Source organism: Salvia hispanica, chromosome 5 (assembly GCF_023119035.1).
Source record: "Salvia hispanica cultivar TCC Black 2014 chromosome 5, UniMelb_Shisp_WGS_1.0, whole genome shotgun sequence".
NCBI lineage: Eukaryota > Viridiplantae > Streptophyta > Magnoliopsida > Lamiales > Lamiaceae > Salvia > Salvia hispanica.
In genome coordinates this window covers 25218209-25232460 of record NC_062969.1, presented here as the reverse complement: position 1 = coordinate 25232460, position 14252 = coordinate 25218209, and the positions used below count along the sequence as shown (strand labels likewise).

The window sequence follows — 14252 nt, the reverse complement described above, 5'->3', positions numbered from 1 at the left end:
GACGTTACATTCTGGATAACAAATGCTACAATATGGTGTCATATACATTATAACACATATATCGTACATTACTTACTGTGTGTGAATGTGTGGATACTACACCCTAGCCCCATGGACTACTAAACCCTAGGGAAAAGATGTTAACTTCCGGTCTTTACAGAAATAAAACGACGCTACATTCTGGATAACAAATGTCACATTATGGTGTCATATACATTATAACACATATATCGTACATTTCTTACAGTGTCTGAATGTGTGGATACTACACCCTAGCCCCATGGACTACTAAACCCTAGGAAAAAGGTGTTAACTTCCGGCCTTTACAGAACTAAAACGCCGCTACATTTTGGATAACAAATGTTACATTATGGTATCATATACATTATAACACATGTATCGTACATTACTTACAGTATGTGAATGTGTGCATACTACAATCTAGCTAACTGGATTGCTAAACCCAAAAGGTATGGTTTTAACTTTCTTGGATCGACTGATAACCGTGAATTTATGAGTTGATTAATAATTCAAAACAATAAAACTTATATTACTATATCTGTACATTATTCACGGTTAAGCATCTACATTAAACGCAATTACTGGTACATTATTTCGTAAAACACGTACATTATTCACCATTCGAGATGTACATTATTAAACATTATGCGTACATTATTTACCATTTGGACTGTGCATTATTACACATTACGCGTACACACCCTAGCCCACATGGACTACTAAACCCTTGGGAAATGGTGTTCACTTCCGGCATACAGGAATAAAAAACGATACTACATTATGGATTCAGAATGCTACATTTTTTGTTCATATACATTATCAGTGGAAATACGTACATCACTTACAATACGGGATTGCATAAATACTACACCCTAGCCCCGCAAACTAATACACCCTAGGGAAATCGTGTTATCAGCCGATATTAAAGGAACTAAAACGATGCAACATTAAGAGATAAAAATGATGACAAACGAGGTGGTTGTGCAATGTACGTTAAGTTAAACATTTCGTACATCAATGCCTGCAGATTCGACATCTCACACTATAAACAAAACTCAACTGACGGGAGTTACGAACGATTACAAACTGATGTAAAAAAACGATGACAATGGTGGCGAGTTCATGACGATTACAAACTGATAATACTACAACGCAATTACATTCTTCCATCGTCGACACCAAAAAAACTCCTCAAAGAAGCGTTGATTGTAGGAAAAATCAAAATTTGTGTGAAGATCGTCGTCTTGCGTGAAGTTTGTTATTAACGATTGTGTTATCAAGGATTGTGATTATTGATGGGAACAAAATCAGCAAAATTATTTCCAGAAATACACGTACAAAGTGGGAGAGAATCATGGGTATAAAATAACCTTTTGATTATTTTTTAATGAATTAAAATGAATGATATATCCTACAATCTCGGCCGTTAAATAACAAAAATGAGTGGTTCAGATTTGTGTTATGTTTAAGTAAGATTTAGAGTAATAATATGAATACATCCATACTTTTATATATTAGTTTTATAATAAAATGTGAGTAGGAATGAGTTAGTGGAATGTGGAGGTCCACTACCAAAAATGATAAAAATGAAAGGTGACAAATTTTTAAGAACAGACGAAAATGGAAATCAATGATAAATTTTCAGAGAGGAGCATTAAGTTTTAAAGTTTAACAATTGTAGCGCAAAATGCAACTGAATAAAACTTAAAAGGTTGCGATGCAGCTGTGACTGCTGAAATGAGATAGCTTTGACCGGTCGCACAGTTGGAGTAAAATTCTCGATATAATCAGTTTATCAAATTCTGATGAATATTACAATAAAAAAATAATATATATGAATATAATTGGTTGATCTTAAATACACAACAAATAAAGCATAATAAGAAACACCAAACAAAGTCCAAAATGAAGAAAAATGAAACAAGAGCTAAAAGGGCATAGGGTGGTGATTAATGGGGGAGTTCATGACGAAGGAAGGAGGGTTAGTAGTATGGTGCCTGGACGGCGTTCCGGGTGGCCTGTTGCTGTATCTCATGTTGTCGCCGCTCCTCCTGGCTCCTCTCTCCGCCCACTTGAGCTCTTGCTGCTTCACCACCGATGGATACACCATGCACCACCCTATGTTACCTGCCCTATGTATGTACCTGCAACATTTTCACTGTCAAGACTATTTTTTATGGACGGCGGTAATATACACATGAAATATAGGAAACCTTTGGCTGAATCTCCTCCCCAAACAGTCAGTGCACTTTCTACCTTCTGTCATGTCCCCCATCCCAGTGTTCACACACTGCCTGCAATAAACTCTTCCACAAACCTGCCAAATTAAATCTAATTAAAATTTAGCTAATTCAAAAATGGAGTGTAGTGAGTGTATATGTAGATAACATAACATAGCATAACTTACGAGGCAACGATGGCGGCAGATGTATATGTAGTTGCAGCAAAGGGCGCAGATATTGGAGTGGGGGATCCCGGGGCGGCGCCTTCCTCCTCTCTCCACTCCATAATTAGCGACGCTCATGTCATCATACATGATGCTTCTTTGATCAATATCCAGATGATTGTGGTGGTGGTGAGGGCTGGGAAAGCCCTTGCTGAAGTCGAGGCTAGGAAGCTTGGACAAGGGCGATGAGAGAGGAGATTTCGATTTCTCGGCGATGGGTGACATGGTTGAAGAGGGAGATAGTTTCTTGATTTCAGCATTGTTTTGGTTTTGGTTTTGGTGGTGCCTCACTTGAGCAAAGTCTTGAAAAGTGAGGTTCACGGACTCATCTGGAACGCCTAGGTATAAGTCTTCTAGCTCCTTCTTCGCCTTTGCTAGTGTTATTCCCTTATCTCCCATCTCCAACTACCTAGATTTTATTACAGGTATAAACTATGGTTGATTCAAATGGGATTTTATGGTTTAAGTATTATGCTAAGCCGGTAAACTTTATTTTAATTGATAGTAACGTAGGATTTTTTGGAAGGTAATTAAAATCGAAACTAGATACAGAAATGGGGGCAGGCCCAATGCTTGCATTGGTTGTGTGTTTTTGTCTGCTTTGTGCTTGTCAAGTGGATCCACTGCTCTATTGCTTGGAGTGATATACTATTTCTTATATGTTCCCATCATTGTACGTTTAATTTAATGTACCCTCTTACATCCAAAATTCCCCCTAATGATCCTACATTTTTTTTCTCATAACAGTCCTACAGAGACGATAGTATGAGTCAAACATTAAAAACTCCGATTTCTAGGACATGTTAGTATGTTACTCATTTTGTTATAAGCCTCGTGTTAGGGAATTGTCATACTCGCAACGATTGATAGATTTTGGACAATGAAGCACAATTTAATTGGTAAGACACTTTTTCTCCATCTAATGAGTATTATTTATCATCTTTTAAAGTATAAAAATAACCCTTATACAAACTGAACATATATGGATATGGTAGATTATTTGTTCGGAGACGAATTAATTAGACTTGGTCGTAACATTTGCTGGAAATGAATAGATTGGCAGACAAAAAAGTGATAAGACAGAAAGAAGATCGCTATCATGGCAACACGCAAAATGTAAACTAAACTAAATCTCAAAAAACAAAGTCCGGCCGGCCTCAACGATTTTATTGTCTTGATTATAGTTGCCGTATTTTAGAATGGATTTGCTCTACTACAATTCAACCATACCTAAATATCTTCATTTCTGCGCGTAAAACTTGTTTTAATCGCTTCCAATCTTTGGACCCTACATTTCACTTAATAGCACAAGAATAAAATACCACTCCACTTAGTAAAAAAATTCATCATGGTTACATATGTACGTATAGATAAAATGACAAATTTGTCTTCACAAAATTATCACTCAACTTTGGAAGGTTAATCACCCAAAAATCTCTCAAATTTGCAATATCACTATAGATTAAAATGAACAAATATGACCTAGAAAACTCAACTCTGTGGTTTTCAAACATGCATGCAATCCAAAAACACAAAATTTTGTGGGTTTCAAGTTTTTCATAACCACAAATAGTAGTAATAATATAACGTGACTCTTTACTGTTGTTGTCTCCCCTCCGTATCTGCAGAGAGGAAGGTGATATTTTCTTGCTTCTGAACGCTGGTAGGCTCGAGATATGTATCCAACGGTACGGCGACCGCATTCATCAGTGTTGTCAGGCTCATTTTGGCCGTTTGTGCAAGCATCTCGTCTTCACGGTGAGGATCGCAGTTGAGGTCCAACTGCCCTGTGCTTGCTTCTTCCATGTCGGCTTCCATCCCCACTGTGTTTGCCTTCGTGTCTACGGATATGTCTTCCCTCGCTGGCTCAATCTTAACGGAAGCCCTATCCTTGGCTTGGGAAACTTCAGCTTCACGTTCCAATTGCCTTTTTTTCTTGCGCATCGTCAGTGTCTCGAAGCGGCGTCTTACAGTCAGACAGACGTTGCACTTGCACGTAGGATCGTGCTTCCCCTTTCCGCTAGGAGGTTGGATGCAGACAATGCAAGTGCAGCCCGGACGATGGCGAGGATGCCTAGTGGTAGCCCCCACCGAACACTCAGCTGCGTCGCTTATGTTGTCTCCTAGAACTGCAGCAGTTGCCAATGCATCTAAGCCAGAAGGCTCCCCTACTTTTGGCATCTTCTTTTCTGAAATTTTTCTTCTCTTGGAATCTGAAAAGTAACAGCAGTTTTGTAAGCATGATCTCTTTATAACATCAAAATATGCCAAAGATAAAAAATGAAGTGAGGAGAGGACTCCATGACAAGAGATAGAAACGGTCTGACCGACGCATATTGAGATTTTCTATCCGGTGGATAAACTCAGTACAGACACCGATACTATAACTTTTCGCTATTTATGAAGAAGCGGAAGAGCTAAATTGCTTAAAATTTAAGAAGCTGTATAATCATTAGACCAATCTGGCAAATAACGATGACTGGTTTTCTTCAAATCCTCATTCCTCAACATGTCAAAAGATAAAAATTCTCAAAAAAACTGGTGGAATCGGATAAAACATTTCAATTCTTTCAGAAGTGGCAAACTGCCAACATAATCATCAGGTTTTCATTGATGTGAACATGTCTTTAACAGAACTAAATGCTAAGCCACTTCAGTCAAAATCAAAACAAGAAGAAACATGATACTCTTGGGAAATTATTCAGATATGAAAGGAAAAGCTACAAATTGCCCGTGCAACACATGCAGACACTAAAGAAAGTACACACACATCGTGAAAGGCACCAAGCAGCAAGCAAGCACATTAGAACTTGGTAGCATCACTTAGGTCTTAGTAGGTAACTATGTAAAAGCGCACAGATGAGCGAGCTTTTTTGCAAGGTTATTAAGCGATGTTCATACCTTTGCAACTAGGAACAAAAGGTTCCAGATCTCCGGGTCGTATCTCCTCTGGAGCAGGACATGAAGACCTGGAACAGATCACCATAAAAGAAAACCATAAGCAAACAATTCCATTTCTTTGGCAACTCTTAAAGGGCAGAATTCGCTGAACACAGGACAGATAACGCCGAAAATATATACTATTATATTTTCCATGTAAACCATGCCACTGCGGTCTCCATGAACTTAAAAGAACCTACAGAGAAGTTCACAAATCCATGACAGAAAAGGAAAACACATCCTCTGTCTACAATAGCTACTACAAGTCTACAACATAGTGCTTGTGCAAATTTTCTGGCGGTGTTCTACCCTGCATGTCCAGGTAGTTGCCCTGATTCTGCAATAGATTATTCCATAGCTCAAGAAGGAAATTTGGACTACCTATCTTTCTGGAGATTGTACTTTATGCCGAAATATTCCATAAAGAACACCACAAGCTTGGAATCTATGTTACACCGTTTGAAAGAAATTGGAGCCAAGGTCAGAATATATACGAATATAAAAGTTCATGGGCCATGGCTATTTACGGAGTACTTAGAAAACACACCTTTCCCTTTGAAGGTGTGACTCTAGATAATTGGGATATAGTTCACCGAACTGATCAAGGTTTTCTTTGTTAGTGTTAGTATTGACTCAGGTCCTTGTGATGTGATACTCAGACTAGAGTGTATTCATTGTTTTGGTGAGCCGGTTTATATTTTATGTGATCTATAATGTAACATGACTTTGGAAGAGAACATTTGTGGAAGAGGGGAGTCCAGACATTAGGAGATCCCACAATCCACATTACAATGAATGGAGTAAAGAAAAGAAAAAAATGATAATATAAGCAGGGATGGATCTATATGGCCTTCACAAGGGGCAAATGCCCCACCTAAAAAAAATTAATGTATGCTATTCTAAATAGTTAATTTTAATTTTTTTTCAAATATTCTTATTTTTGCCCCTTCTTAATGTATGAAAAATATTTATGTATACTTTTGCCCCACCCATGTAGAATTCCTGGCTCTGACCCTGAATATAAGGAGCCCAATGTGTAAGCAAGAGGGAGTTCAGCATAAGAAATCTCATGTTACAATACACAAGATTGATGTTAGAAGAGAGTCCAGCATCCACCAGAATACTCTGTTGAAGAAATTCTAGATTGTTTTCCATTTGGGCGTGACACCCAATACAGGTGCGTTAGACCAAGTTGGATTACATTTTTCTTTATAATATTTTGTTATTATATTTATGGTGTCTAAATTAATAGTGGAACAAATTATTGAACACAAGGCAGCAATCCTTTAGGCGAACACCGTACCAGATCACCTATTAATGCACACTAAAACTATCATAGAATCTGGAAACAGGAGAGTTGTTCCTTACTTAAGTAGCAGGCTACCAGTACATGGATAACTCAATAACTCAGATTTAATACTTTTTGAGTGTGAATTACCATATATACAATATTTACCATGTTTCAATTTCTACTGTGACCATAAATTTTCTGCAATTCCATAACTAACAAGGTTGTAAAGTTATTTGTTACTTTTACCCACCATACTTATTCTTTTCTATTTAAGTAAAACAGAGCAGAAAGTAAGTAAAATTATGCCACTAATACTTCACTTAGTATAGAATTCCAGTATCAGAAAACCAAGAGAGAGTTAGTTCATATTTTTGGAGAACTGATTTCTTGAGAGATTGTGTAGCAGTGAAAATCCTCATTTGGTTTAAAGGAGAGAAAACTTTAACCTTAATGTCAAATCATGTCCAGTAAACATGCCAGGAGAGAAACATATGTTTTAGTTAAAAACTGAGAGAATTTTTTCCTTAGATGTCAAATGAAATGTAAAAGTGAGGATTTTTTTACTTTTATAAACAAAATGATGAAGGAAATGGGAGTTCTAAGATGTGTTATATAGTTTCCAGATACACAAGCTCTAACTTATTTTGATGTGGTTACCTTTTTAAATCCCATATATTCTCCGAGCATGTCCACTTTGCAGAAAGAAGAGCATGCACAGGCAATCTTCGCCATTTCAAGCAACTGTCACACTGAGCCAGTTGGCCCCGCTCCCTAAGAAGATTACTTGAAATTAAGCATGATGTGGTCCACAATCAAACTAACATGCAGTTAGTCATACAAGCAAAGCCCTATATAACATCCGAACCACTTAAAGCAGTCATTGATGATCTTCTTGAAATGTGTATAGGGAAATATCTGCGTTTAATTTGATTCAGGAGTGTCTTTCCAGCTGATATTTGTAACATTGGACGAGAAAATTGCTTTGAGTGGAGAGATTGAAAATGTGTAAGTAGTGTTTGATTCTATATTTGGAGGATGTCCGGAGAACACAAAAAAAAGAGTATTTCACAACCCATAAGCATCATCAATTTTGAACCGATTGAGGCCTAAATTATCATGTATCTTAACTATGTAAAACTGACATGTCAACTATTCAATTAACTTATTTGTAGTAAGCAGCATATTATGTAACAAGTTATCCACCTACTTTGATTTCACTAATAAAAAAGATAAAGAATAGAACTCGTTAAATATTAACTACCCACATTTCCTAAAAAATAGAAACTCTTTCCTTTTTGGTCTGTTTCCTAAAAATAGAAACTTTCCATTTTAGGAAATGGACCCCACAATCCACTTACACTACTTCCACTACACTTTATCTTCCTCTCTCTTACTTTACCCATTTTTTCCCCTTCCTCTCTCTTACTTTACTAATTTTGCATTAATACTCGTGTCGTTTCCAAAGTTTCTATTTTTAGGAAACGGAGGGAGTACTACCTTAGATAAAATATCAATTATATTTCTACATAATATCAAAATATATTATCATCTTCACTAAAAAAAACCAAGGGAAAAATGCAACAAACTTGAAAAGACATTAAGTAGGAAAAAATTAACAAGAACATTGAGGGTGAGCCAACATTGTAGAAAGATTCTTCTACATTTCACAATTCAGTTTCTAGCCTGTAACTAGAATAGATACTCACAATTCTTTGCGACATTCTAGAGGCCGGATAATGAAAACAAAAGGCAGATAGAATCCCCAAGAAACTCAAGCAGAATCTATCCAAGTTCAGTTATTTCAGGTTTGTTGACAAGTTATGCGAGATCAAAATTCTGTGATACTTACTCAGAGGGTCCGGAAGTGTAAATTGTCCTCTTTCCAAAAATTGGAGGTTCCTAACCAAACAAATAACAATTGCACAACAGTATCAATAATCAGAAAAGAATACTAACAGTGGCATTTACTGTATGTGTGTGTGTGATGAATGTGAACAACATTTCAAAGAAGAGAAGGATGGTAATTGAAACTTACTTCAAATTCTTCAAATTCATGGTCCTCGACTACGACAACAGTTGGTTCAGCAGTTGGAAATGGGCGAAGCAACTCTTGTGCTTCTTCCCAAGTTATTCTCAGCTCCGTGGCATCATCAGTATGCATGAGAAGCCTCTTATTTTTAATGTTCTTCGCCGTCTTCTCCGATATGGACTGCTGGAATGAATCACCAGAAGTTTTACCTCCATTCTTGACATTGTTTGGCAAGGCAAGGTATCTCGATTAGAATATGCACCAAAATGTATCAAGTGAAGCATTTTGTTAAATTTGCAAATAGCACATACCGAAAGCAGATTGCCATTAGTGCCAGAAAATGATGTTCCCCCGGGTGAATCACCACTGGTTGAGGCGATAGTTTGGGAGTCCTACTTATTTGCCAAAAGTAACATCTATGAGCTGCTTATTATGATTGAGAAATGTAGAGGAAAAGAAGGTAATGCGTAAACTTATGACCTGAGTATCACCATTGTTTATGGCTTTTCGGCAGCCTATGACAAATTTACCACCAGGTTCTATGTGACTAAATGTCACTAGTCAAAAGAAGCATGCAAGAGAAGGGAAGTCAGTTTTTACGGAGTACATAATGCTGGACAAGTGGGTTTTCAACACTCAGCTAAGATGCAAATTTCAAATAACTAAGGAAGGTGATATTCTAAATAACTAAGGAAGGTGATGCCATTGGGACAAGAAAAGGCAAAAGTATTTAATAAAGGATGTATGAAAGAAGAAAAAATGCTAAGAAATTTGAAATAGTAACATTTGAAGTTTGAAGAAATATTTATTGATACGCCACATCTTATAGAGGATTTGAATGTAAGAGTTCAAGATAGTAAGAAAAAAATACAGTAAAAGATCAACTGTTACAATCATAAACAAAGCATATACCTGTGTCACCAGCTTGTACTTGCATATTTTGAATGCAAGGGGTTACACCTTCCAATACATACATTCTGCTGTTATTATTAGGCCAAAATCTGAATTGGAAAGTCCACTCTTTCCCCGTCATGTCTTGAATCAATATTGGTATACCTTCTGACTGATTAATCAAAGGGAAAAATGCCTGCAAAATCATATAACTTCGATGTTATTGAGGTCCCCAATTTTAGGTCAACCTGTTCTACGAAACATTTTTGCGAAAGCAAATTAAGGGCGTACTTCAGCACAAGCTTTAGGAAGGACCAGGCGACCAATTTTCCCAGCATCACTGGCACTCAGAACTTTCTCAAACAAAGGTACTATATTGGATTTTAAACTAGAGACTGGTCAAGGAAAAACTGCAGATATATATCAAGAAGACATCTAAAACTGGGTGCACAATCATAAAATTTAAATGGCATAAGAACACATGTGGATACTCTCCAGATAATTGCTGCAGTTCTTGGTCGGTGATCCTTGGCCAATACCGAGGAAGCAACTGATTACGACCTCTCCCTTCAGCAGGTGGCCTAGCAACACGTACTTGTGAAACAGTTCCTTTATTCATCTCGGACCCAACAGTGGGGCTAGGTTTGGGAGATTTTAGTAGAATATTGAGTGCTTCACGTAAAGAACCTTTGCACTGTTCGCTTCCTTCAGCAATCCCAGCAGGAAAAGGCAAAATAGTGGCCGAACTACTTGAAGGTGTCGTCAATGAGAAATTAAGAGACGGCTGAGCTAGAGGTTCATAGATATTCTGAACCCCTTCTCTTGGCTTGCTAGTATCTGTCTTGAAGAATGTAGAGGGCAAATTTTGTTGAGTGAGATTTGGAATGAACTTGCTGCTTTGCCTGTTTTTAAGCAAGGGATCGTCATGTGTAAGTTGCCCAAGACCTGAACAACCATCAATTGCACCTATAACCTTTGTCAACTGCAGTAGTCTCCGACTGCTAAACTTGTCGTCATCAATTCGATTATCAACAATTACAGGATGAACATCCTTAATCCCATTTGTAGAAACTGTGCCATTCGAAACATTACTAGGAATCTGCAAAAATATATAAGTATGAGAATCTGAAAACCAAATAAACAAGATGTAACAAGCAACTAATAAATGATAAATCACCAGTACTCATATACAAAATATAAAATACAAGTGGTCTACCTCAAGATGAAAATATAAATCATCAAGATGCAAATCCTTGGATTTTAAGGAAATAGCAAACCAAAAAAAACAAGAAAACATAAAGAAACGTCAAATATTTGACAGGCAGAAATGCATCATACACAATAAAACAAGCTTCGAGTGGTCTATCTCACCAGACGAGGAAAGTGAGAGATAAAATGGATAGATAATCATTCACAAACAGAATGTGAAACTCATTACTATAGTTCCTAGAAGATTGCGTCAAAGTCAATCAAGTTTCTAGCAGTTAGCATCCAATTCCATTACAAGACTGATGCATTCATGATGCAGTTCTTGTAAATAGCAAGCCATAGCGGCCAATAACCTGAAGTGATTGTTTTTCCAAACGCTTTATACAGGTTATGCACCCAACACCTCCAAAATCCATGTATTCATGTACATATCTTGAAGCAATGCACCCACAGTGGATTTTCTGAGAATAACATATAATAATGGTCAGACAAACTCAAAAAAATATGACGAATAAAAGATGACAATGCAAAATTGTTTTACCTTCCCACATATCCGACATTCCCTCCAACCAGATTCCTCCAAGTGGAATGTTTCACAGAAAACCGAATTCTCATAGGCAGATCTGAAATCCACATTCACACCATGCAAACCGTGAAGTGAGAAAAGATCAGTTGGAAAGAAGATGCATGCGCATATCAGGAAAAAAAACAGTGGAAGAAACTTCCAATTAAGTTCAATTTCCAAATAAATTAGTATATTAAGAAACATATATTTACCAGTATCCTCTGATGCAAAATATATGTTATCTTTGAACCAAGAACAGAAGTAATATACGGGCCAATTAAGAAATTTCAACTAAAATAATCAATGCATCAGCTAAACAGAGCTGATGCTATTCGAGATAAATGAAGTATGGTGCTTAATGTGCTCCCTACTATTTGCAAGAAAAAGCAATAGGCTTTTCGGTGCCTGAGAAATGCTGTATGTATAATGTATTAGTAGAAGAATTATATCATAAATGTTGCACGTCTTTAACAGAAGAAATCACCATAAGAAATTGGTTATATCAAGGCTTGAAAACTTATTTAGCAAAAATAAAGTGTCAGACGAACATATGAAATATGCATTGTAACACCTTTTGACTTGAGTCATCATAATTTCAGAGGTTTTCAACGGTGATCATGGATGAATTTTCCTACATTCAAGCACTAACTGTTGTGTGGCACCACTTGATCATCACAGAAAATTTACAACCAAAAATCTTAAATATAGTAAATCCCCACCACCAAATTGCAATCCCCAAATCAATCGGAAAACAGGCAAATAAGAAGCAATCCCAAATTTAAAAAAAAAATCAAGAAAATTACCCGCATCTGTAACACAGAGTAGCAAATCCACCCGATTTCAAGGTCCAACCTTTCCTCCACTCAGACGACGCCAGCTCAGGGCACACATCATTCATGCAATTCCTTGACCCCATTCCTCGGAAATTCAAATCTTAAACCCCAATGGCAATCAGAGCAACTAAAAATCAAAACCCTAAATCAGCAAGGAAAGGGAATTCAGTCAACCCACAACTCAAACACAAGATTTCATGTATCAGAAACAGAAGAATAATTGTGTTCGTTCATCTTTCAGGTTTGAACTCACCCTATTCAAATCTATCAAGTTCAACGTCCGCATGCGAACATCTCCAATCAAACTGACCAATTTCCCACAGAAATAACTCCAATTCCAAATCTCTGATTTTAAAAGTGAGATTTTGGGAGGGGATTAAACAAAAAAACAGAGTAAAAGCAAGAGGCGGCGGCGGTCCCCGGCCAGAGAGGGTAATCTGGCAGAGAAAAGAATTGAATTAAAATCTAGTAATAAAATAGGCGGCGATGGCGATATGTGTTGTTTGTATAGATGCATCATACATATATTTAGAGAGAGAAAAGGGCGTGTGCATGCAATGCAAAAGGGGAAGACCTGAAGAGAATGAGATGCAGAAAAGAAAATACATGCACTAGCACTACTCACCCTCTTTATTCCTTCGGATTTCGCTAAAGATCTACTCTTTCTCTCTCTACTATTTCTCTACCATTTGCTCTATTCAATTGGGTAAATATTAAGTCAATCAAGGTCAAATTCAGTAATTATTGTTTGACCCCATAAAACAATTGTGTACCAAACTGGTGGAGTCATTTTTAGTGTTTATTGATTAAACTCTAGAGATTTACATTTACATTGCTAACTTTATCATCCGAATGTTTTGTTTTGATATTGCTATATTTTTGAGTTTTCACATGAGGCCAAAAATTATGGGATCAAAAAAGTGAGGAAGTTGTTCTAAAATTGATTCAAGTCAAAAAATGGAGAAAGTTTTCCCACACTGTCGTTGTGGGGCTCACTGCCCTTTCACCATTCGCGCACGTTTGCACATTTTGTCACACTGTTCGTGGACATGCATTGCACTCTAGGCGACTAGACGATGCTTTGAATTACTCCCCATTTCACCCGACGGATTTTAAGAAATGTAATAAAAAATGAGTTCAAAAAGTTATTATATATTAGTTTTATAACAAAATGTGAGCATGAATGAATTAGTGGAATGTGAGATCCACTACTAAAAATGATAAAAGTGAAAAGTGACAATTTTTAAGGACGGACGAAAATGAAAATAAGTGACAAATTTTCAGGGATGGTAAGGTGGCAATTTTTTTAGGACGGACGAAAATGGAAATAAGTGACAAATTTTCAGCGACAGTGGGAGTATGATATAACTGTGGGAAGTAGTGCGAAGTGAGCGTACTGCGCTGATGCGAACCCCACGGAGTTCAACGAGAATAGCACGATTTTGTGATATTTTCATCTTTTGAAACTCAATGTCTGCTCTGACTCAAAAATAATTTTTCAAGGATTTATCTATCTATAGCTCATGCTTCTACTAGTCTGCCATTAGTAGTCGAAGTACTTGAAAGTCTATTTGATGATGAAGTTGATCTCAAACAAAATGGTATATGTACACGTTTGCTTCAAAAGATGAAAATTATGATTTTATATTTATCATAAATGTCGATGAAATATTTATCAAGGATGATTGAATATGTATTATCTCATGCTCTTCTAAGTTAAATAATTTTACTTGACGGGTTAATTGCAAATCAATGCACGGCTATAATGCAACTCAATTACAAGAAATATCATAGGAAAAGTATAGTCGCGTATATTTGCAAGATGATTAATACTGAGCTGATTAAATTGGTTAGAATTCTCACTAAGAGGGTGTGGTATTCCATAACATCTCTTACTCGATTAATTAAAACTGAAAATTTGACCATCTTATATTTTGATTTGCTCAAATAACAAAACATTAAAAATCTGCCTATTTATAGTAACTTTTTTTTCCTTAAGCAAAACAATCAACTTATTAATTCCAAGA

General features: G+C 36.7%; 1 protein-coding gene across 3 annotated transcripts; it reads right to left on the bottom strand.

The window, feature by feature from the left end:
- Positions 1–3834: 3834 nt before the first annotated feature.
- LOC125190936 (B3 domain-containing transcription repressor VAL1-like) lies at positions 3835–12808 on the bottom strand. Of its 3 annotated transcripts, none has more exons than XM_048088359.1 (14): positions 12479–12808; positions 12196–12367; positions 11369–11450; positions 11181–11288; positions 10110–10717; positions 9910–10006; positions 9640–9814; positions 9208–9284; positions 9039–9119; positions 8734–8943; positions 8548–8597; positions 7356–7469; positions 5369–5436; positions 3835–4680 (listed from the first exon to the last, which is right to left on the bottom strand). In XM_048088359.1, the coding sequence occupies exons 2-14, from the start codon at positions 12306–12308 to the stop codon at positions 4064–4066; spliced, it is 2400 nt and encodes a 799-aa protein (XP_047944316.1). In that variant the 5' UTR covers positions 12309–12367; positions 12479–12808; the 3' UTR covers positions 3835–4063. The 3 variants fall into 3 exon arrangements, with proteins under 3 accessions (XP_047944316.1, XP_047944317.1, XP_047944318.1); XM_048088360.1 differs by having other exon boundaries at positions 12196–12352; XM_048088361.1 differs by lacking the exon at positions 7356–7469.
- Positions 12809–14252: the final 1444 nt, after the last annotated feature.